General features: G+C 27.7%; 1 protein-coding gene across 1 annotated transcript in view; it reads right to left on the bottom strand.

Moving 5' to 3' along the window:
• Nucleotides 1-14,611: 14,611 nt before the first annotated feature.
• LOC136072037 (katanin p80 WD40 repeat-containing subunit B1-like) overlaps nt 14,612-24,959 on the bottom strand; it is a 60,048-nt gene continuing 49,700 nt past the window's right edge. The window contains 6 exon segments of the mRNA XM_065820003.1: nt 14,612-15,301; nt 16,846-16,965; nt 17,048-17,122; nt 17,265-17,341; nt 17,454-17,539; nt 17,620-17,683. Coding sequence (XP_065676075.1) covers nt 15,166-15,301; nt 16,846-16,965; nt 17,048-17,122; nt 17,265-17,341; nt 17,454-17,539; nt 17,620-17,683 — 558 coding nt within the window. The 3' untranslated portion in view covers nt 14,612-15,165.

Genomic DNA, 24,959 nt, shown 5'->3' with positions numbered 1-24,959 from the left:
AATATTGGAATCCATTTAACTCAGTTTCTGAAGCTGCTTCTAATGTCCCTGTCACTAACAAAGCATCAGAAAGTGACTTTGCCATTTTGGATTTAATGGTTCGCACAAAACCCAATGCAAATGTTTAAACTATCCAGGCTTTGACAATGTGGTCTCAGAACCAAACATTAGAATGGCTTAATGGTAAAACAGATGAAGAAAGAAAACAATTACTTGAATATTCAAGAACTAAAGTAACATTAATGAAAAGCAAATATGATGAAAGAAAAGAAGCTCTTAAAAAAGATAAAGCTATAAAGCTATATAAAGATAAAGCTATGCACCATCTAGCAAAGCAAGAAGAAAAAAATCGAGAAGAAATTAAACTACAACATAAAAAAGTTTAACACCAAACAAACAATCTTTAACTAATATAAGTAATAATTTAAAGCGTCGTAAAATACGTGATGCAGCTGTTGAAAACAAAAAAAAAGAGTTAATGGAAAAAATTCAAGACGCAAGACTAAACAAATTAATAGAGCAACAAAAAAAGCACTCCTTATCAAAATTTATTAACAATCTATCTGATTTTGTAGGTTTTTCTATACAACATCGTGTTAGAGAAGAAGATGCTCATGAAGTATCTTGGGAACGTGCGCAAGTTGTTCAAATTGATCAATTAAAGGGTAGACGAACTACATACCTTGTTAAGTATGATAACTAACCTGATGAAGTATGGTCCTTTATTAATTGATTTTGAAAAATGTGATCTTATTCTTTGTAGCTAGGATTGCAAGGTAATTTTATTTAATGTAAATTTAGTATAATGTTATAGTATATATAAATCTTATTTATTTTATTGTTATGTTCCAATAAAGTGTTTTTACTGCATTTGAGTTCAGTGGTTTTTATCTTTATAAATAGTATGAATCATATCTGATATGTTTATCTGTACCAATTTTGTTTATTTGTTGTTGTTTATTTGCAGCTTAACTGCACATTAAAAAGCTTATGCAACAACACTATTACTTTTACATGAACTGCCTATCAAGTAAAGGAAAGAATCCAGAAATGGAGGGCTAACCTTAGGCTAATTTATTATTACTTTTACATGAACTGCCTATCAAGTAAAGGAAAGAATCCAGAAATGGAGGGCTAACCTTAGGCTAATTTACTATTAATTTTACATGAACTGCCTATCAAATAAAAGAAAGAACCCAGAAATGGACTAACCTTAGGCAACATGACAGCTCACTGATGGAGTGCAAAGTCCTATGGCTTACCTTCTCGTTGGTGCACTTCGTTAAGTAAGTTAGACAATTTTGTCTAATTTATGAACGGAATAGCCAAGGCAAATTATGTATATAATTGCATAAATTTACAGATATGATGTCTGCAAAGTTTTGAATGAATTTTGAAAATTGAAATTTCTGTGTTCAAATAATTTGCAACATATAGTCAAACTTGGGTACATTAATAGTGTGATAATTTATATCGAAGAAAAAACGATTTAAGACATCTTAAAAAAATTTACAAATAGATAGATAAGATAATCCGTATAAGTATTTCCATGACTGTTAATCTATGTTATTATGACTGTTTATTTCCATGACTGTTAATCTATGTTAATTCCATATCTGTTAATCTATCTACTCTCAATTTCGTAATACAAGAGCGAGGGGGTAATAAAAGTGTGGGTGGGCGTGGGGAGTTTAATCAAGATTTAATAAACCGGGGGGGGGGAGGGTCAGAATTTACACTGAAAGTTTTTTTAGTTTTTAGATATTATTTTTTTGTTAATAACAAGTAAAAATTAATAAACGGGAGGGGGTTCTTATAAAGCTTAGGATGGGTGGCAAAGTTTCTCAAAAATTAATAAAGGCCCCCCCCCCCTCCTTCAATTATGGACTCGAGAGTACTCAATCAAATAAAGCCAAACATAATAAAATAGAACAATTCAACGAGTTTTTCATTCATTGTTTTCAAAATTTTCAAAAAAGTTAAAAGCCCTAACCCCATTAAAAAATAGAAATTTATTGTAGATCTTTTATCTACGATAAATTTATCCATAAAATATTATCGTAGGTGCTGAAAACAATAAATTAGTCGAAACAGTAGACTATAAGCGGTTAAATCTCTTTTTGAATTTATAATAATACTGAAATTATTAACAAGTCGTTGACTAAAATCTTTTTTGTTTGTGTAAAAATAAATTTTAGATTTATGTTTATTTTGTACGTATTTTGACGTTTTCGGCCTGTTTTATTTGGGTCTACGTTGTTCAATTAATAATTTATTTAAGAAAAATAAAATTAATTTATTTTAATAAAAATAATTTAAGTTAATATTTATCATCAAAGTTTTGTTACGCTTAACGTGTTATAAATTAAAACATTTGAAAATTTATTTTGTACAAAAAAATTTAAAACATATTCAAACATATTATACTGTTAATTGACTATTTCATGGTACGTCTGCGTTAACCCTCCAAAAAATTCTACTTATGAATTGTTCAAATAATTTGGATTTACAATTTAATTTCTAATAAAGTTTCATTATAAGTTAGTTTACCCAACTTTTTATGCAAGAAAAAAAAAAGATAAAAACGTTTTTTTTGGGTGCCAAAAATTTAACGAAGATACTTTAAGAAAATATTTCATAAAAAGTCTATGAATTGAAAATATTTAAACACGTATATCTTTGGAACTAAATAAGCTACAGAGGTGGTTGAAACCATTTTGAAAATGAGTTATAATAAGGAATATAATGCATTTAATATAAAAAATATTTACATTCGCTATAAATATTGCCTAAACTCCCTACTTTAAGAGTTTTGTATATTTCTTTTATATTTTTCTATGCTAAATGCAATATTAACGCCTATTTTTGCAAATTTCTATTGTAGTTAAATACAATTAAATACTCAAAATCTTTTACAACTCAAAATACGCGAATAATCAATGATCAAATTTTCTGCGGTAACGGAAGCTACTATAAAATTAAAAATAAATTTCTATATCTATATAATTTATTCGCACAACCTCCCACCCAGTGGGCACAGGACGTAAAAAAGACGTCTTTTAAACGTCTATTGAACGTTTCGGACGTCTTTTGAACGTTCAAAAGACGTCTTATTTAGGTCCTGTGCCCACTGGGCAATCTCTTAAGAAATTTATTTAAAAAAACTGAGAAACATGCGAAAAAAGTTATCTGATTCCCTAAAGAAAAAAAAGAGGTCACGGGTTGGAGGGCCTATATTTTTATAAAAGCCTGGGCCTGTAGCCCTATGGGCCCCTGCTTTAATTCGGCCCTGGTTGTCCGCAAAAAGCTTGATGCCACAATCAACATTGATACGCTCGGTTACATCGTTTATAATAACCAAAAACAAAATGGGACCTAAGACAGTCATTTGAGGTACAAAAATTTTATTTGAATATGTGTTACCAACACAAACACATTAAATAATTACTTAAAAAGTTTGTAATCCATTTTAAGTATTCGTTATAATACCATAGAAATGCAGTTTGAACAGTAACTTAAGTTAAGTTATAAAATCAAATGCTTTTTCAAAGCCTACATATATACATTATCAACAATCTTTTTATCATTGGCAGCAGTGGTCCACTCGTTTAAGGTTTTTAACATCTGTTACTGGTGAATCTACGCTTTAAAAAGTCGCATTAATGAACTGATATAAGTTTATTGTTCTTTTGCGTGTAAAGGTTATGTAATACATATTACAATACAATTACAATTCTGTAAAAAGTTTGAAAAAAATGACCAATCAAATTAAAAAACTTAGTATAATAAACTTTTACCATAAAACCTGTTTTTTATAAATGAAGACATTTAGTTAAGATCAAAAAAATGACGTAACAAAATATAATTGGTATAAAAAAAAGCCTTTGAAACACTCATTTTTTATAAAGTTTCAAAAGATTTTTTTGAATATCGTGGCATTGCTGTAGCAAAAGAGATCGCAAAAATTTAATTTTCTAACGATTTATTAAAACAGCTAACATAGAATTGTATATAAATTGTGTACTATATATAATTGCATTTGTTTTACTTTTGCATTTGTATATGCATTTGCATTTGTATTTTGTATTTGTATATTGTAAACCGAGGACCAAAGGCGATGGTTTATGCGATATATTCAAATTTTCTTTTATAATATATATCAGAGTTATATACATTGAAACTATATTTTATTGTCAAACTATATTTTGTCTAGTAATGACGCATTTTTTGGGGCTTAATGATAAGATTAAATTTGTCTTCTTCTAGCCCCGGTCATGTAATTATTTTTTTATAAGTTACGACTGTAAATTTTTTTTATCGGCAAAAGTGTAAATAAATAAATATCGATTTTAAATTTTTGCCGTGTCTTTTTTATTTATTCATTTTTTTTTAAAAAGATTTGGTAGAGTTTTTTTTTAATATAAAAGTAGATGATCAAAATTCCTATTTTTTGGTAAATCATTATTTTTATAACTAATTATCAAAACTATACTAATATATTATTTAGTGTAAGTTTCATATAATTTTTAATATAAAAAAGCTTATTTAATTGTAAATATATATTTACTTATTTTTTGTAATATTATACATTGAATTTTTTTATTTTTTAGCATTCTTTATTTATTTTACCATAGATAAACATTTAGAGCACGTCCAAAATACTTTTTAATTTAATATTGTAATTATGTTCCTGTGAAAAATAAAAAAAAAACTTTTGGAAATTTCTGTTTGGGACTAAAGAAAATGAAATTTAACGGTTGTAAAACCTCATAACAAAATGTTGTTAATACATTTGAACAAATGCTTACATAATTAGTGACGGAACGTAGAACAGCACAAGCAATTTCATTAAATATCTCTGTTCATGGAAATATTGAATTATGTTAAGCCCATCCAACTACAAAGTTTTGTCTATGTTGTCTAAAAAAGTGAACGTAGCTACCTATTACTGAATGGCCGTCAAAGCCGGCAACTTCGTTAAAAGCATTAACAGTAAAGTAATATTTTGGATAAAGTTAAGACAAATACTGATGAAGCATGCCTCTAAAATTATCATTGCTTCTTCTACTATGTAGAATCATTTATTGTTCAATTTCCGCTTTTATGATATCGAACACAACAAATTTTTCTTCACACGAGGTGCCTTGCCAGCCATTACGACACGAACATCAGTATGTGTAAAAATCTATCAGCAAAGTTTCATGTTATAAAAACATCTTAACTGCTGTGATTTGACTGAACAGCAGTTAAGACGTTTTAAAATAAAAATTAAAATAAAAATTTATATTTTCAATTTATTTAATATAAATAAATTGAAAATATAAATTTTTATTTTACTGAGAGTTGTTTTCGCCTAAAAACTTTAATTTTTCATAAGAAATAAAAAAAAGTTATTCAAACAACTTATTTGAAATTTTTTATTATTATTATTGTTAACTAAACTAGGTTACATTAACAACATTAAGTTGTTCAATAATGAAAAAAAATTATTACTTATATTATTAGAGAATTAAGCATTTTGATTCTAAAGACGCTGTAAATCAAAGTTTGTAATAGCCTTTTCTATTTCAGGTGAGATAAAATAGAAGTTTTCACTTCTAAACTTTCTATAGATGGTTTTAAAGTTGTTTACAGATGTGGTCTTTTAAAAAAATTTGTAATTGTCAATAAAGATATGTTTTTTCAAGTTTGAGTAAATATGCTAAAATTTGTTAATAATAATTTTTAGGTCAATCAGATGACTTTTAAACCATTATGATCAAAGTTGTTGAGAAATTGTTTTTCAAAAAAGGAAAAATATTGTATTCAAGTCTGAAAAAATTTTTCAACCGGCTATAAACCATATATGAAGAATAAGAAGTTAAGAAATTATTGTAAGAAATCAGAGAAAAAAGATACTGTCTGATAATAAGCTCATTCCCAGTTTACTAAATCTCTATCTTATCTCAGATCTCAGATACCCTAGAGGCTTTTAGAAAATCTTCAACAGTGTCATTAACATCATTAAGTGTCATTAACAAAGTCTAACATTCCAACTCTAATTGATTGGACTGATCTTATTACTTCTCCCCAAAGTCAGAACTATTTGCAAAAAACTTTTCCTTTAATTCTACTCTTGAATCTAACGTCCATACTCTTTCTGTCATTCCAGTTAAAAAGATTAATCCATAGTTACACATCCGAATCACTCCGGCTTCCGTTGCTAAAAGCTTTTTGTCAGTTAAACTCTTCTACTGCTTGTGGTCCAGATAACGTTTCTTGTCATAGTCTTATAAAAGCATTTTCCATAACTCTCTTTAGTTCTAATAAATATTTAATAGGTGCTTGACGGAATCTTGTTTTCCCGCTTTCTGGAAAATGAAATCTGTTGTTTCCATTTTTATAAACTCTGGAGAAAATTCTGAATCCTTTAACTATAGTTTGATCAGTCTTTATTATTATTATTAGCAAGGTCTTCGGGTCTTTATTCAACAAAATTATAACATCCCATCCTGAGAATAACTTACTCTCCGACGATCAATATTGTTTTCCATCCTTTTGTTCTACGGCTGACTTGTTAACTGCTGTGACTCAAAGATTTTATCCTGCATTAGATGGAGGCGGCGAGGTTAGGGCTATTGCTCTTGACATATCTTTCAACAAAGTTTGGCATGCTGGTCTTCTCCATAAGCTTGTTTCATATGGTATATCTGGGAAAGTTTTTGAGATTATCAAATTGTTTCTTTCTAACCGCTTTATTAAAGCCATGCTCGAAAGGCCAACACTCTTCTTCATTTTTAGTAATTTCTGGTGTACCTCAAGGTTCTATTCTTAGTTCTGTTCTGTTTCTTTTCTACATTAATAATCTTTCTGACAACCTTTTATCTAAAGTAGCTCTTTTTGCTGACAACTCAACTTTACATTCTTGTCTTGACAAAAACTTATTACTTTTTGATTGCTTAGAACAAGTAGCTGATATTAAATCTGACCCCGCTTCTAAAACTGATTGGGGCCTGCAGTTGCTTGTGAGTTTTAACCCCAACAAAACTCTGCAATTTACTGCAAGTATTTATCTCAATATTGTTGATATTTTTGTATTAATGAATAACAGCCCTCTTACTAAATCCTCGTCTTTACGTCTTCTTAGACTATTTTTTCACTACTGACCTCTTAAGGAAAAAATCGATAATCATGTTAGCATCTGTTAAGGTTGCTTTTCTTTTTCCTTGTATGCAAAAATATTTTCATATTTGGGCTGGTTCTACTAATGATACTCTTTCTTTTCTAGACAGGGTATGAAAACGCATTGCAGACGTAGTTAGACCTGCTTTGTCTTTTTTAATTCTGCAAGAAAAGACAAGAAAAAACTTGTAATAGGAAGATTAATTTAAGCAAAGATGTAAGATAATAAATCTTATTTTACGAAAGCTAATAAATGAATGATAATAAAATGAATGATGAAAGATAATAAATCTAACAAATAATGAAAGATAATAAATCTAATAATGAAAAATAGTAAATCTTATTTTACGAAAGAAAATAAATCTTGTTTTACGTCTTTGGTTTATCAAAATAAACATTGTTTTTTTTTTGCTCAATAAATTCCGTAAGTTTTAAATGTCAATAAATACACCCAATGTCAATACACCCGGTTCAGGATTGCCCTACTCACTTTTTATCAAAATATTGAAATATTTTGTTTGTAAATTCAATAATAGCAAAAATTTTAAAAAGCATGTTGATTTTTATATAAGAGTTTGTTTAAAGTAAAGAAAGCAATAATAAATTATTGTTTTTTAAGTTTTTGAAAATACAAACAGAAGTGAAGCTTGACAGTAATTAGACATGACATTGCAATCATCTTTAAAAACAGAATAAAATTTATTTTATAAGAAAAAGAACTACAACTAAAACAAGATTTAAATATAAAAAAATTTAGGTTTTCTAATGCATTAAATAGCATATATAGCTTAATAAGACATTACTAGTAATGCTTCACATATTATGTAGAGTGCTAACATAGATACGATAAATAACATTACTAGTAATGCCGTTATATCCAAACAATTTTTTTGCTTGGGTTCGTTTAATGCCTAATTTTTTCAAACAAAAGCTGTTTTTTTTTTATATACAAGATAAGTTTGTCATTAATAAAAATTAAGAATGTTGATTGCGTCCAATAATTATAAGCATGTGTTAAACTGATTGCATATCTGTTATTTTTTATGGTATGCTTAAAAGATTCTATTTTCTTTTTACTAATTAATCCGGTTATAATCGATCATGTTTTCTATATGCATAGTTTATATTTATTTAGCTGATTAGAGAAATTTTTTTTTAGCTTGTCTGATATTTTTTAGAGTAAGTGGAAGTTTTTTTTGCGTGAGTGAACCTTAGCATGTTTTTACAACGAATCATTAAAAAAGGTACCATTGAAAAAAAGTAAAACCTTACAATTGGAGATTTAAACATGAATTGTTTACTTTATAATAAAGACCTTAAAGTTAAAAATCTTTATGATGCAATTTTTAAAACGGGTTCAATATCTTTTATAAACATACTTACAAGAGTGTTAATGAACTCACCAACTCTATCACCAACTCTAATAGATAATATTATAACCACAGATATTTTCAACAATGGTACAAAAGTAGGTACTTTGCGAACCGACAGATCATTTTCCTATATTCTCAAAATTAGATAATACAAACTCTGAAAAATTATAACCACACAAAAAGGGACTGGAAAATCTCGTCGCTTGTCTTTTAACAACCAATTTCGAATATGTTTTAACTTTGCAAATCAATAGGAAGTGAAAAGTTATTGTGTTTTATGTAAGCTATATGAAGACAATATAACAAGTATATATTTTAATTTGTGTAAACTCATTTCAGAATAAAATGCATAAAAAACAACGATTTTTGCGATATTAGTTGTATTCTTTCCAGAATCTTAATTCCTTAGAGAAAAACTGAGTTCAAAGTACTCAGTGACAAAAGGATGAGGTACCATGTAAAGAAATATTTTAAAAAGTACATAGCACTGAAAAAATCTTGATATTGGAATTTGATATCTAGAGGCAAGAACTTAATTTTAGAAATTTATGACAACTATGAGCATTTTCTAGTCAAACACTAAGCTAATTTAGCGTGAAGTAAATAGTTTATACTTTCTGGTAACTTAGTAATTAAACATAAACTTCAAGGACTTTTTTGGGCTGGAGCAGACATAACGCTTCTTGAACTTAGCTAATCCTGTTCAAGGTTTGCTAAGTTTCATGGCCGATCATTATTCTTGTTAGCATGTCGTCATCATGTTAAAGTATGCCGTCATCATGCCGTCATCATGTTTTATTTATTGTTTTATTTATACCTGTCAATAAGGAGAATCCTTTTAAAGGATGTATTGAAATACTACATCAGTGCTTTATTAGAGAAAATGACTCGATTGCTGATAAGATATTTGAAGATGCTAAAGAAAATGATTTTTCTAAACTTGTGACTTTAACAACCACTAATGTGGATTCATTATCAATCAATGAAGAAGTGCTCGAATGTCTACCGGGTGAGGTCAAAACTTATTTAAGTGCTGATCATATTGAAACTGATAACATTGGTGAAAGAAAGAAATTTCCTGTTGAGTTTTTGAACAAATTAACTCCTTCAGGTATGCATCCTCATTGAACTGAAAATTGTTTGTGTAATTATGTTACTAAAAAATTTCGATCTCAAAGCTGGGTTATGCAATAACAATTGAATGAAAGTTTATGCTCTTCAAAATAATTATATTGATGCAAAGGTTTTGATAGATGTTTCTGGTGTTAAAAGGGTCTTTGATCCTCGAAATCACCCAGTTAGCACGTATACATTGAACCAAAGTCGGAACAAAGTCAAAATTGTTAGGCAATTTTTCGAATTACAACTGATTTTTTACATTTTAAAACTTGTATAGTGTGTTACAGGTTTTAATGTTGATAAAGTTTTCAGCCATTTTTAAAAACTGTTACAGCGTAATTTTTTTTTTAAGAGAATTTTCTAATTTTAAGTAGGGAAGAAATACTCAGACGTACACATTAACCTGTATTTCAACCCGCGTAAAGTTTGTCACCAAACGTCCGCATATGTTAGTGAATTATTCAACTATAGTTGAATTAAAGTAGAAATCTGTAACGTTACATAAAGTAGAAATCTGTTACAATATGGGAATACTTTAAACATGTATATAACTCTTTGACATCCTAAAACAAATTTTCTCTAATAAATTCAATTTTCTCGATTGAAACTGCGAATTTATCGGGAAAAAACCCTATCTTGCAGCTGCTGTTGACACTCACTCAAACCATCATGAGTGAAATATGGAACAGCAGATGCCACCAAATGTTTAACAACTCTTAAATTGACCCTATGGCAGTGATCAGAGTAATAATCAGGAACATCAGAAATATTATTACTTTAAAATATGATTATCATGTGTGTAGAAACACTGTGGACATTTTCTGTCAACTTTTCTGTATTAAAAACGTTTTTTTTCAAGTAGAGAATGGGAATCTAAAACTAAAAATATGAGCTAAATTGATACACTGGCTCATAGTAAGAATTAAATGTTTAGTAAAGATTTCCTGTTCCATGCAAATCTTTTTCCTTTTTTACAACAAAGTATTATTATTTATGATTAGGCAATCACCCTTATTTTATGCCAGCTCTTATTTTATGATATATAATTTCATCATTTGAATGTTTTCTATAGCGTTCGTAACGTGGTGTTTGTATAAAAGTCCTTTCATTTTTTTTTTTTCTCAGATAAAATTTTTCTTTACAAAATAACTCTTAACTAATCATGAACATCTTCTAAAATTCTTATCGAAATTCTCGAATTCTATCCGCACAACGGCCCAAAAATTAACAAAATTAAAAATTAAAAAATTAAAGTTGAAAGCCTAAAAATTAATATAAAAATGTAAATACATATTGCTAAAAAAACGGATAGAGCGATGTATAAATTATGAAACAAAACAGTGTTGAATATTTTAAACCCCTTGTTATAACCTTATAAAGACGGAATTATATTGTTGCACTTATAGTATATATTATATGTTTGTTTTATACAGAAATAGTTTCTAAAAAATCTAAATATTTATTATTTTGTAATGCAAAAAAAAAAAAGGAAAAAAAAAAAGAAATTTGTAACGAGATTGATATATTAAGAGGTTGATATATTAATTGGTATAACGAGGTTGATAATTAATTCGAGGTTGATATATTAATATATCAACCTCGTTACAAATTTCTTTTTTTTTTTTCCTTTTTTTTTTTTGCATTACAAAATAATAAATATTTAGAATTTCTGTATAAATCAAACATATAATATATACTATAAGTGCAACAATATAATTCCGTCTTTATAAGGTCATAACAAGGGGTTTAGAATATTCATAATTCCTAATAATTGTTAATAATAATATATTAATAATAATAATAATAATAATAATAATAATAATAATAATAATAATGATATATTAATAATAATTGTTAAATTATTATCTATTACTGTCGCAGAACAAAAATTTTTTTGAAGGTAGGTTTTAGTCTTTTAATCCTGATGCAATATTAATGAGGGGAGTAAGTCTCCTCTTTTAAAACAAATTATTAAACAGTTTTTTTCAAATGAGAGGAAGTCTTCTGCTTTTAAAGAAAAATAATTAAGAGTCATTTTACATAAAAAGTGTTCTTTTTTTTGGAGATGTTTTTGGTTTGAGTAATTCACCTTTTAATCTTATTTTCTCCTTTTAATTTTTTAATCCAAATTCAATATTAATGATGGAAGCAAGTCTTCCTTTTTAAAAATTAAAAAGGAAGACTTGTTTTTGGTTAGAGTAATTCTCCACTTTACAAAGTGTTTGTTGTGAGAGTAAGTCTTTTTTTGTCAAGTTTTGTTTGAAAGCCTAAATCTCTTTTTTTTTTTTATTCTTAAAAAAAAAAGTTTTTTCAGATAAGAGCAAGTCTTCCTCATTTAAAGATAAATTATTACGGAGAGTTATTAAATGAACCTTTTTTGGAGACTTTTTTGGTTAGAGTGATTCTCCCCTTTCCAAAATGTTTGTTGTGACAGTAGGCTTTGCTTTTTTAAAGTTTTTTTGCAGGGGTAAATCTTTTTTTTTTTAAAGTTTTTTCAGATGAGAGGAAGTCTCTTCCTTTTAAAGATAAATAGTTAATGAGTCATTTTACCAAAAAACTGATCTGTTTTTTGGAGAAGTTTTTGGTTAAAGTAGTTCTCTCCTTTACAAAGTGTTTCTTGTGAGAATAAGTCTTTCTTTTGTCGAGTTTTATTTGAAAGCCTAAACCTCTTTATTTTATTATTATTTTAATATTTTATAAGTTTTTTCAAATAAGAGCAAGTTTTATTTGCAAAGTTTATTTTTCAGGACAGAAAAATAAGCTCTTGTTCAGTTTTTTGTTTAATTTGAATTTTTTACTCCTCCTACCCCTCCCTAACTTCTAAAAGTGAAACAAAAGAGATGGATAGAAATTTTTTTAAAATACATGTATGAGCTCGATGGCTCTCCTAACTTTTGCAAAGTTGTGGCTACCAAGAGTTTTTTTAAAGAAAATATGAATTTAAAATTTATTAACTTTAAGCATCTTTGTCATTCAATTCTACAAGTTATTTAAGCGAGATTTAGTCCCGCACATGGAACTACCTAACCGCACATGGAACTACATAACCGCACATGGAACTACATAACCGCACATGGAACTACCCAACCGCACATGGAACTACCTAAAATAAATCTCTTTAGGGTTGTTAAAGAAAAACGGCAAATTTACATTATCAAGTTTTGATTGCACTCAAAAATGTCTAAAGACCGGGGAAATTTAAAAAATCTCCTCTTAGAAAACAAAAAACTATTAAACCACAAAAATAAAAAAAAGACTAAAACTTATTCACATAATAAATAAATAGTTCTAGAATCTATTTTTATGTGGGGACGAAAAAATAATCTTAATTGATTTGTATTTAAACAAAACTGAAACATTCAATATTAAATAACTTTATAAATTCTAAAGTAAAACGTCGTCACCAAACAAATTATTGTAGTACATCCTTTTCTTAAGAAAATAAAATCTATATATACCTATATACTACTAATTTTCATGTGTTGGTTTTTATTCATCGACACCTACATAAAATCATTTCTTGCGTCTCTGGACGAAGTATTTCCATAACAAAGTATTTTTTTCCGCGATAAAATGTCACGTGACAAAACTCTCTAATTTAAATTTAATAATTGTTAAAAAAAATATTGAAATGTTATTTCTTTTAAACATTCCAATATCTAAATATGTAATTAAAATATATATATATATATAAATAGCAATTTTTATTTGCTTTTATGACCATTGAGTACCATCAGAAATCTTTTTTAGCGTAAAAATATATACATTCCGTAAGATATTAACAGTATATTCTGATAACAAAGGCAAGGACACATAGTATGCCTTATCACCAAGCCCCTAAAGTTCGTTTACTGGATAAACTAATCTAAAAGATAGTCAAAATTATAGAGTTTAGTATGTGAGGTTAAAACAAACATTAAAATACTTTTTATAAAAAATTAAATGATAAATATGTATTTGGTAAATGTTAAGTATAGAGTAGTCGTGTAAAACGGCATACTATGGATATAACTCTGATTGCGTGTTTTTGAATACTAAAGAGCTTTTTAAAGTTATTTTTACTGGTAACTGCATCAAGCAATGTTGGCGTAATTAAAATGGGAAATAATAAAGGAGAAATATTAAAGTTTTAAACGAGGTGGATTTGCAAAGAGTTTTACCCGTTAAATCAGGCAAATTCTCTTTGAAATTTTATCTTCCAGATACTTTATATGATTTCTCCAAATTACATTTTTGTCATGAAAACGCCAAGAAATTTAGCAAAGAAAATTTCTTTTTATATTGCAACCCCCAATACAAAGTTTCGAAGTTAAGAAATTTTCGAGTTTTTTTCGTTCTTAAGAGCAATGGAAAAAAGCCAAGCTATGTTACAACCCCTCTTTTCTCATAATAAACCTAAAAAACATGGCAAACAAGCCCACTGCGTAAAAAAGTAAGTCAGGCGTTGCACTACCAGGGATGGGGTTTAATTCCGTGCCTCTTGCTTAAAAAACTAGCGCTCTACCACTGCTTAATAACTTTAGCGCAATTAACTACTAGACATTTTCACAAAAAATTGTAACAAAATTATACAAAAAAAAAAAAAAATTCATTGTACATAATCATAACAATTTAAAAAAAAACAAAAACAAGCCTTATAATATTTAAATATAAATATAACTTTTTTTAAAAAAAATCCATTAAATTATAATTTAATCATAAAAAGCTGCGAAACGATTCTAGATAGAAACCATCAGATTAAAACAGCTGCAAAATTTAACTTTGGTTAAAGACCATCACATAAAAACGCAAGCGGATTTTAAGTATCATGAATTCAGCGATCTCAAATTAAAACAAAAAATTCAAAGAAATGAATATTAAGAAACAGTTGAGTTCTTAACATTGAAAAGTTTTTCACAAAAATTTAATTTATTAAAGTGCAATTATTATCTCGAGTTGCTTAAAAACAATACTTTGACTGAAAATTTGATGTACCATCTTTTATTCATGCAATATATTACACGCATTCGAAAATAAAGTTAAAAACAGTGAGCTCTTACATTTATATATGATTCTAAAACATTTTTTACAATTCAAAACACAAACACATCCTTTAACCAGATTTTATACAGATTAAAAAAGGAAAAAGTCGCATTACATATTCACACAAAATCTTTTGTCAAATGTGTTTTATAAAATACTAACGTAACTGAATTAATTTTCAACACCGGCTACTGAAAAAAGTAACGATATATCCAAGCCGGTATAATAAGTTTAAAAATAGATCAGCTAACAAAAAAACAGAACTTGGTAAAAGTGTATATTGAGTCGTTAACATTCTGAATTTATAAAACAGTCCAATATTTTTTTACTCGGATTATCGAAAATCAAAACACTCCATCCGTAAAAAGCCATTTGTTTTCTTTAGCATTATTAGCATCAAACTCCAGTGCACTTTGGTTTGAACACAATGAATGGTAACCGAAGCCTTTCTTTTGTATTCTGCAAGAATCCGAAGCATTGCGTAGGAATATCACATATCAATGATGCGCAACGCAATCGTCAACTCACGACATATTACACCTATGCGACCTGATGTAGTCGTCCTTTCGCTAACAACGTTTTTAATGAGCAGAAGTTGTTTATAGCATTTATCGCATTTGTTATATCTATACACACACATATAAATAATATATATATATATATATATATATATATATATATATATATATATATATATATAATATATATATAGTATACATATATATAATATATATATATAATGATAATAGTAGTAATAATAATATCTTAATAAATACCAGTATGGAGGTAAAGGTTACATAATTTTCTTTACGGGTTTAAACGGTTGCGCTTTATCAACAATTTTCCGCGTAGGGTTTGTATATTCCTTGGCGTTATAAATCACTTTAGAAAATCCTTGCTTTTTACTGTTTGGGTTAAGAAACCTGGTAATCAAAACTATCTAAAGTTTTGACGAGGCCGAGTTGTGCGACCTTGTTGGTCTTTATATCCTGCATACTGTTAACATCGTATATAGATTATATAGAAATGACGGCTTAAAATGTTTTTTTGAAGTTAGTGGACAAGATTCCAAAACCATAAGGAAAAATCTTGCCGACCTTTTATGGATAAGTTTAATATAGAACTAATGGTAAAAACGAACTTAAAGATTGTAAATTTTTTAAATGTTACGTTTAATTTATCGGATAGTTCCTTCCACCATGCAAAAAACCAGTCTACATTAACCTTCTGCACATTAACGTTAATTATAACCACCCGCATAAAATTATCAAACCACTACCAACCATTTGGATAACGTTTGTTATCCAAACGTATTAGCAATATTTCTTCCAACTAAGACGTTTTTGACAAAGCCGAACCTTTTTATAATAATTTCTTGACGCCTAATGGTTATGAAGAAACACTCTATTATAAACCAAATTATACAACAACAAACAGATTATACGCAACAAATCAAAATCTAGATAACTTAACATTATATGGCTTAACCCTCCTTTTGGTATTATAATAAGAATAAACGTCACAAGAACTTTCTTGAACTTGGTTAAGAACACTTTAAAAAATTGTATAAATTTTATAAAATCTTCAACAAAAATAATTTAAAAGTAAACTACAACTGTTTACCAAAATCAAAAATATCATCACTGGCCACAACAAAAAGTTTTTATATGGTGCTGACACTCCAACCAACCATGTAACTGCCGACAAACTTCGCAATACCCTTTAGAAGGAAAATGCCTCCAAAAAAACATTGTATACAGCTATATCAGAAAAACTTCACCACAAGATTTAACTATATTGGACTAACAGAGAATACTTTAAAAGACCGTTGGTACAAACACAAAAAGTCATTCCAATACGAGAGTAAAGCAAATTTAACAGAACTTTCCAAACTTATGTGAGAAATTAAAAAAAGGAATATACAAACCCAATTCAGACATTGGAAATTGTCGATCAAGACACTAGCTACCATGACCTAGTCCTACATTTAAGTCCTGCTTTAGCATTGCCAGTATTATTACACAGGAAAATTAAATTAATCCAAGTATTTTCTCTTTTCAAGTAATTCCATTTGAAAACTAAATTCTTAATAAAAACTTTTATTCCATATTCACTTTCCATAAAATTTTCAGCCTTGATGAATAGTTAGATAAATGAAAAAAAGAAAAACCTTTCTTCTCTTGAAAGATCCACACCCAAAGCACCTGGAGGAGTACTCAATGTGCTCTTAATTAGTTGTGAGAAATTACTGAGTATAAGCTTCAGCGATGAGCTTGCTGTTTGAATATAGCTAAAAAAATGTTTAAAAAAATCGGATTTCTCCATAACAATTATAAAAAAGATAAAAAAAAAAAAAAAAAAAATTTAAGTACCATTCATAATTGCTTGAAAATAATTTTTTTATTAAAGGTAAAACAACACCACATAAATCTAAATTCCAGAGTGACCTAAAAAAACATTCTGTTTAAATAATCTTTAGATTACTCAACATAACCCAAACCCCATCAAAATTTGACAACACACAAGTCATAAATTTATAAAGTTCTATATCACATCAAAAACAAATTAAACACAATAAAAAATTCTAACTGCTTAAATGCCAAGACATTCATTAAATCAACAAAAACTGATTGATCAGCCATACTTCCAGCAGTTTCCACAGCAGCCTAATAACATTAGTATGAAGATTCATTTAAAAATAAAAACGTTTGTAATAACTATTACTTTTATTTAAAGTATAAATAACCAAACTATTGCAAAGTGTATATATTTAACAACCTTTATATCCCCATCTGTCCATAGCCTACTAATTAGCATCAAGTTCTGCAACCTTGCTTGCAATATTTGACACAAAGAAGTATGATCTTTTATTTAAAAAAAAAATGTTAATAATTAGTTGCTTAGTTATTTTTCAAAAAACAAAGAACCAAAATAAAAGTCTTACTTCGTTCAAGAATGCTCAATGTATTATCTTCTTCATTTTTCATTAATTTACTGCTTTCTTCAACCTAAAAGAAGATCTGTTCATCTAATGTTTTTATCATAAAATATTTCAATTTGATTTGTTTTGCGCAACAATTATTTAAAATACATAAAAAATAGAAACAGATCCATACCACCTTAGAGTTAATGAAAATGTTAAATTAAAAATAATTAAGATTAAAGAATTTTACAAAATATAATAAAAGAATATTGTTTTTAAATTAAAAACAAATCTACTATAGGTTAAGCTCAAAATATATTTTTATAATAAAACATAATTTATGTTTAGTAAAATCTTATTAAACTTTATCATTGTAAAATATTATTTAAGAAATTGCGCTGTAACATAGAAAATTGTGATGACCATCTTATTACTACAGAAAAAATTAAAATACAACTTTTGTTCAAGGAATGTAAGCTACAATGCTCAATGATACTTTTAAGACTGTGCTTACTTTTAAAAAACTTAACTAGTTGTTTATTTTGTTTCAGTGTTTCTCAAATTATGTTGCTCTTATTTGCTAGATCACAAGCTAATGAATTTAGACCATGAGAAAAAACAGCCATATGCTGACATCCAATCATATTTATTTTCTATTAATTTCTAAACTGCTACCATGTTAGCTTGTCAGTGCAAAAAGCTTTTATTTTTTTCTTGTTAGATGTAACATCTTCAATAATCTCAACAATTTGATTCGATATATTGTCCAGTATCAGAGTCGTAGCGCAGTGGTGCATGCCTCAGAAAATAGAGATCCGTGGTTTAATGCCACCGCTAGGCAAGTTCAATAACATTGATAAGAAAGGAGGTGTGAACTTCCTTTCAAATGCTCTTCCATGGTGCCCTGTAATAAGACTGTAAGAATTTCTTTGGGCACCTAAAATAATTACTTAAAAAAAAAAGTTTTTTTTGGGTGAATACTTCTGATGTATATTAGAGTTGGAGTAGCTAACATAATCTGCATGTGTGAATCATTACTTATACAAGACCAACAATCTGTCAACAGAACAAAAGTTTCTAACTGGGATATTAAATCTTGTTTGAATTTATTTACTTGGTCATATACTGTGTCTAAAAGATTATACATCAGAACATAAAGGTTGAGAGGTGACCAACCTGGTTGAATCTTTTAATAAAAATTGGTCCAGAATGCATTTTCCAACATGCTGAAAGGGCTATCTGTTGCATAAATTGCTCTTGCATATTGTATATTTATTTTAACACACTCTTGTGGTGAAACTTCATAAAAAAATATGATATTGATTTTTGATTGCTAGTATATATATAGAGGTTGAACAGACAGCCTTTTTTTTCTTCTAAAATATTTGAAAATAAAAAACATTTTTGTAAATCAGAATGTAATTCATTATTAGCCACACTCATTGTAAAACTGGTTCCTGACTTTCTCTTAAAGCTGGCATAATTGTTGTCACAGCAATCAATAAAACAATCATTTTCTATTGTTAAAACTGACACGCCTGCATCATTTGTTGTACTTGTGTTGAATTCAGTTAAATATTTAACAAGTAATATTTTGTTTTTAGTTTTAGGAGCAAAACTTAGTTTCATAACATGTTGCAGATTTTTTTGTACAACTTTTGAAGATTTAGTACAACCAGTAACTAAATGTTTTTTAATTTGTGTAGAGTTTTATGTGCAAAATTTTGCATTGCAGTATGTGCAACTAAATGCAGCTTTCCCATCTTGACATGACCATCTTCTCTAGGCACATTTTTGCAATACAAAAATAAATGAGAACAACTTAAAATGCATACTTAATTTAGAAAGAACAGTTCATATCGACTGCAAACCTAATAAATAATTTATACTCCATACTTAAGACTATATTATTAATATTACTATAGCTATACTACTAATATACCTATGAAGTATCATATAATTGTTGTAATGTTTTTATTGTTATTTCTAAAAGAATAACAATTTATATAAATATACAATTATATAAATTATAAAACATATATAAATTATTTGTTGTTTCTTTTGCATCACCTTTTTTTAGGTTAGGGTGACAGCTTTATTTAAATTATTAAAAAATGTCCAAAAGGAATATTTGTGAAGCAATTAGAGATATGCCGGATACAGTTAGAGATATGATGATTTTCAAATAAATTTTTTCCCCATGAAGTTTGGGAAGTCAGACGAGAAATCAATGGTTTTCACAAGGCTGACGACACGGTTTTCAAAGTGGGGGGCACACTACCTAATTTCAAAAAAAAATTTCTTGATTTCTTAGAACAATTGTCAATTTATTTATAATTCTTTAAAAGAAAAAAAGTTTAAAACTTTAAAAGAAAATATATAATTCTTTAAAAGAAAGAAAGGAGGTCCACACGAAAAAAAGTAGGGGGAGGGGTGCGCTCCCTCTTGTTTCTGAGGCGAGCAATCTACCACTGCGCCACGCCTTCTAAAAACAAGGAAATATTGAATAGTTTTAGGGGTTTTAATTATTTTTTCAGCTGTTTTTAAAAATCTAAATACTGTTCAATGAAGTTTTCAATCGATTATTGTCAGAAAAATTATATGATCATCTACTTTTTGATTATTTTGAGCGCTGATAATATTTTTCATTTTTCAAACAAAAAATCATAAAAGAAATTAAAATGAAATACAGCAAAAAAGTGTTGTTTAAATTTTTTTTTATTCATATTTTTTAATGGGTTCTGTGCCGGGTACCCAGTCTCGCACCCGGTTTTTACTACCAGGAATCAGAGACTTGGTATATACTGGTTGCAGCACACCTCTAGTAGCAATCATTTCAGATACTATAAAGTTATAGACCTATAATTCTATAAAGTTTTAATACTAATTAAGATACTATAAAGTTATACACCAAAAAATTAATAATATTGTACTTATACCAATTTATAATACTGTATAAAATAAATAAGTTATTACTTATCTATTTATTTAAAAAATCTGTTAGTATTGTTATTTATAATCATTGTTATTAAAATTGTTGTTGTTATTTTAATTGTTATTTTTACCATTATTATCGTTAGATGTTTACTTTAGAACTATCTAAAAATACCTAAGGTATATAATACATATAATATATAATACATATTCACTAATAATAGTAGTGAATACCTTATGTACTTGTTTTAGAAATTTATTGATTGATTGATATAAACCTTCTTTATTAAAACAGTACAATTTAAAAGTACAATTTTAACAGTTAACAATTTAAAAGAATCAGAAAAACTCTAAAGTTTTTTTTTAACAAATATTTGAAAATTTCCAAAACTTCTAGAAATTTTCCCAACTTCAAAATTTCCGGGAAATTTTCAACCCTAAATAATAAACAAGTTCTGAGATTTGTAGTTTAAAATTTAAAGTGTTTATTGATGCATGGCCTACTTTATTTATACGGCCGGATATTTTGCATTTTTAAGAAAAAAATAGAAGGCCGGTTTTTAAAATCGTAATGTTTCAAAAACTTAATGCGTTTTGAACATTTTCAAAATTATTTTACTTTCTAAATTTAAAAAGTCCACTAAAGTTGTATATATTCATAATTTTAGATATTAAACGAACATTTCTTAAGAAATAAATAAATAAAAAGAGTCTTTATTTTAAAATTTAGAATTAGTAAAAACAATTTAAGAAACAAGAACAGTTATAAAAAATATTACATTTTTTTTTTTTTCATTAAAAAATAAAATAATTATAAATAATATATTAAACATTTATAAATATATCAAACATTCTCAAATTTTTTCTTTTTAAAAGATTTTATATGATCAACAGCTACTTCGCTGGTAGAGATAATTCTTTTATTATTAAGAAAAACGTTGATAACAATTCTTCCAGCAAGTTTTATCCCAATTTTTTCATGCATGGGACAAGAAAAAGTCTAAAAAGAGTCATAAAAGTGGTTTAAAAAATATTCTAAAGCTTGTCGTGCATGTAAATTAAATTTCTTTATTTTGTTATAAGAGTAGTCAATCATAGCAAAGGATGTGCAAACATAATCTAAAAGTGATGGTGAAGGAATAGTGAGACCACCCCTAGAAATAATTGTTAAATAAGTATGATCAGGATTGCTTTCATCAATATTGACACAACATAAAAATTCTTTACAACATGTACCAAAACGTTTTTTAAGTTTCTTTGCTATATATCCAGCAATATGAGCACCTACTTCCGTACTTTCTGGCGCAAGTGTCATAATTTCTGGAGTACACTCAGCTTTATCAATATCAAGAAGAAAGTTTTTCAAATCTGTTAAATTATTTTCTGACTCAAGAGGCATTTTCAAACTATCATCAAAGTTAATACTTTCTTTAACTATACTTTTGATTTTTAATATTTTTTCAGAAATAGTGACATCTTTTAAACCCACCAAAAATCTTCCACCGCTCATTTGTCTATATTGTCCAAATCTCCTTTCTAATGGGTCACTTTGAAATCTCGCAGTTAAAACAAAGTGATATCCATCATTAAGTAAGTCCTCGATCAATAAGGCATGACTATTAAGTGTTCTTATTAGTGCTGCAGCTTTCTGAACACTTAAAGTAAACTTCTCACAGTTTGGTTTTTTTTTTGATTGCGAAGCTTCAATCCAATGTGCCATTTCCCTAAGAAATTCAGGTTTTTTATCACCAGAAATGACTGCATTACCTAAAATATTACATGTTGAATATTGACATTTAGAATTTGATAAAACCAACCACTTGTTAAATAATGTAAGAAAATCTGCACTGCTTTTAAGATCAGGAAAATATGAGTGAATCAGTGCAGATGTAGTTTCATCAAAAATTGCAAGTGCTAAAGAAACATTTTGTTTAAAATTGCCAGGATGTAATACTTTCATTGTTATTTTTGGTGCTTTACCCAAGCCAGCATCAAGAGAGAGGTCTTTTTCATAAATATTATGGAAGGTGCTCCATTTAATTTCTCCCCCACATACAATTATAGGATCTTTAAATCCATTAAAGTTAAAATCTGGAAATAAAAATCTTTTGCAATTTAACAAATTATTTCTGATGTTTTTAATAAGATGTACAACATCAAAACAAAGGTAAATTTTTTTTAGATTGTAAATAAAAAACAAATCTTCGGCTTGTTGATTCGATGCACAAAGAATTTTTTCAAAACAAGAAACATTAGAGGAATGGTTGTCACACACAATAACTCTAACATTAAATTCACATGCAGTTCAAATACGAAGACATTCAAAAATTTCTTCTTTCAACCATTCAGCATTGATTTTTTTTCAGGAGACGTTTTAATCACATATGGAATGTTTTGTTTCAGGCCAACTATCATAAAAACAAACTATTCCCTTATACATTTCTCCAGACTCATCACTACCAATCATCTCTCCAGCAAAATACTCCTCACATTTTTGCAAGTACATTTAATCAAAAATCAAGCAAATGTCTTGAGATATCTTACCTTCTAATTTTAAACGTTTTGCACAACTTAGAGCATCAATATTTCCACTAGTTATTTTTTTAAGTAATGATAATGATGGTAAAGGCAATCCTTCACGCAAAAGTTGGTATGACTGCATAGAAGTATATCGTAATATCAGTGAATATTTTATAATATTGGCTGAATAAATAGGTTTTTTCATATATTTAATTTGCTGTAATTCAGTCAACACAGATGAAAATTGTTCGGCTTGTGATTTAATGTAGGTAGGAAAATTATGAAGCATACTTTTACAAGATAAACGACAATCTCTTCTTTGACGAAACCACTGAGGCAATGGCAGAGGTGAACCTTTGTAAAATAATTTAACATGCATCTCATTGTTTACACGAATGCACTCTGTAACTTCTGGAACAGATAAAGTACTATGACTCAATTTATAAAAAATTACATGATCATGATACTTCAAGAATGAAAAACCATCTGGAGCAAGACTTTCAGTAATATCGTCAAAGCTACTAATCAAATCATTCAATAAAAACTGTTCATATTGATCTGGCTGAAATATTGTTTTAGTTGGTGATTTTCTTAACGAATTAGAAGATTTTATAAGTTGTGATGAACCTTCTTCAGTCAAATTTGTGCAATCAAAAATAGTTGGAATAGGCTTTAGTTTTTTTATTAATCTAAATCGTTGATTCGTGTTACCTTTCTGAAAATATTTTTTTTCAAAGCGTTTGATGCATATAACGGAAGAATTAGTAGGTGTCTAATCTTTTCTATTTACAAATTTAATCCAACTTTTTTTTAACTCTTCATTTTTTGGAAACGAAAATACTACTGTAGATACTTCACCATAACTATGATAATTTGAACGACAATTTACAACGCAACATTTGTTAACCATCTTTTTAAATTTTCAAAGCTGCTTCTTTAAAAACACTTTTCGAGAAAACTGGCCTTCTATTTTTTTTCTTCAAAATGCAAAATATCCGGCCATATAAATAAAGTAGGCCACGATTGATGTGATTTACAAACTGATTTACACTTGTTAATTCCATGGTAAAACCATTCATTCCTTTACATCCCTATTAGAGAAAAAAGTTGCGATTGTGTTTAACTTGCAGTTATTTTGCATATTTACTAACTCTCGATGGATTTTTAAGTTATGGCCTCTTGCACAACCATTAGTGTAAAAATATTTAATCGAGTTATGCAAATTTATTTTGCCTATTTTTTATTTATTTGAAATTTGGATTAAATTACTACACCTTCTCCTGTTTTCTAATTAAGGTAGTTTTAGTTTTAAATTTCTTCAAGACTATCACTAACTTAACTTTAATTTAGGTCCATCTATTTTGAAGTTTTTAAGTCTATATAACTGCTCCATACTCAAGATGGGGACGTACTTATAACTTGTATAATAAGCTAATAATACTTTCATCTATAAACCTAAATATATGTTTAGTTTTTTCCATTTGTTGGTTTGCTTCATCAATTGCATAGTATATATGGTGACAATCCAATCAACTTTTAGCAGTCATTAAATAAAATTCTGATTTAATGACTGCTAAAAGTTTAGTATCGTTAGCAAATTTTTGATTCTAATTAATAAATCATTAATTGCAAATAAAAAATAAATTAAAAAAAAACTGTTGAACTTGCAACTTTAAAGGACTCTAAAACTGAGGGAAACAAAACTTACTAATTTTTTCATATGCATTCATTTACTTTCTGAGTTTCACACCCAAACTGCATTATTATGAATGCTAAAATCTTTATTTTTACTAAACCAAATGTGATATACTTTAATTTCTAATACTGACATGTAATAGATATTATACATGTAACAGATGTTATATATGTAACATGTATGTTACATATAACAGATATTATATATGTAA

The sequence above is a fragment of the Hydra vulgaris genome, chromosome 15 (assembly GCF_038396675.1).
Source record: "Hydra vulgaris chromosome 15, alternate assembly HydraT2T_AEP".
NCBI lineage: Eukaryota > Metazoa > Cnidaria > Hydrozoa > Anthoathecata > Hydridae > Hydra > Hydra vulgaris.
The sequence above is the reverse complement of the archived record's forward strand: the minus strand, read 5'-3'. Positions and strand labels throughout refer to the sequence as shown.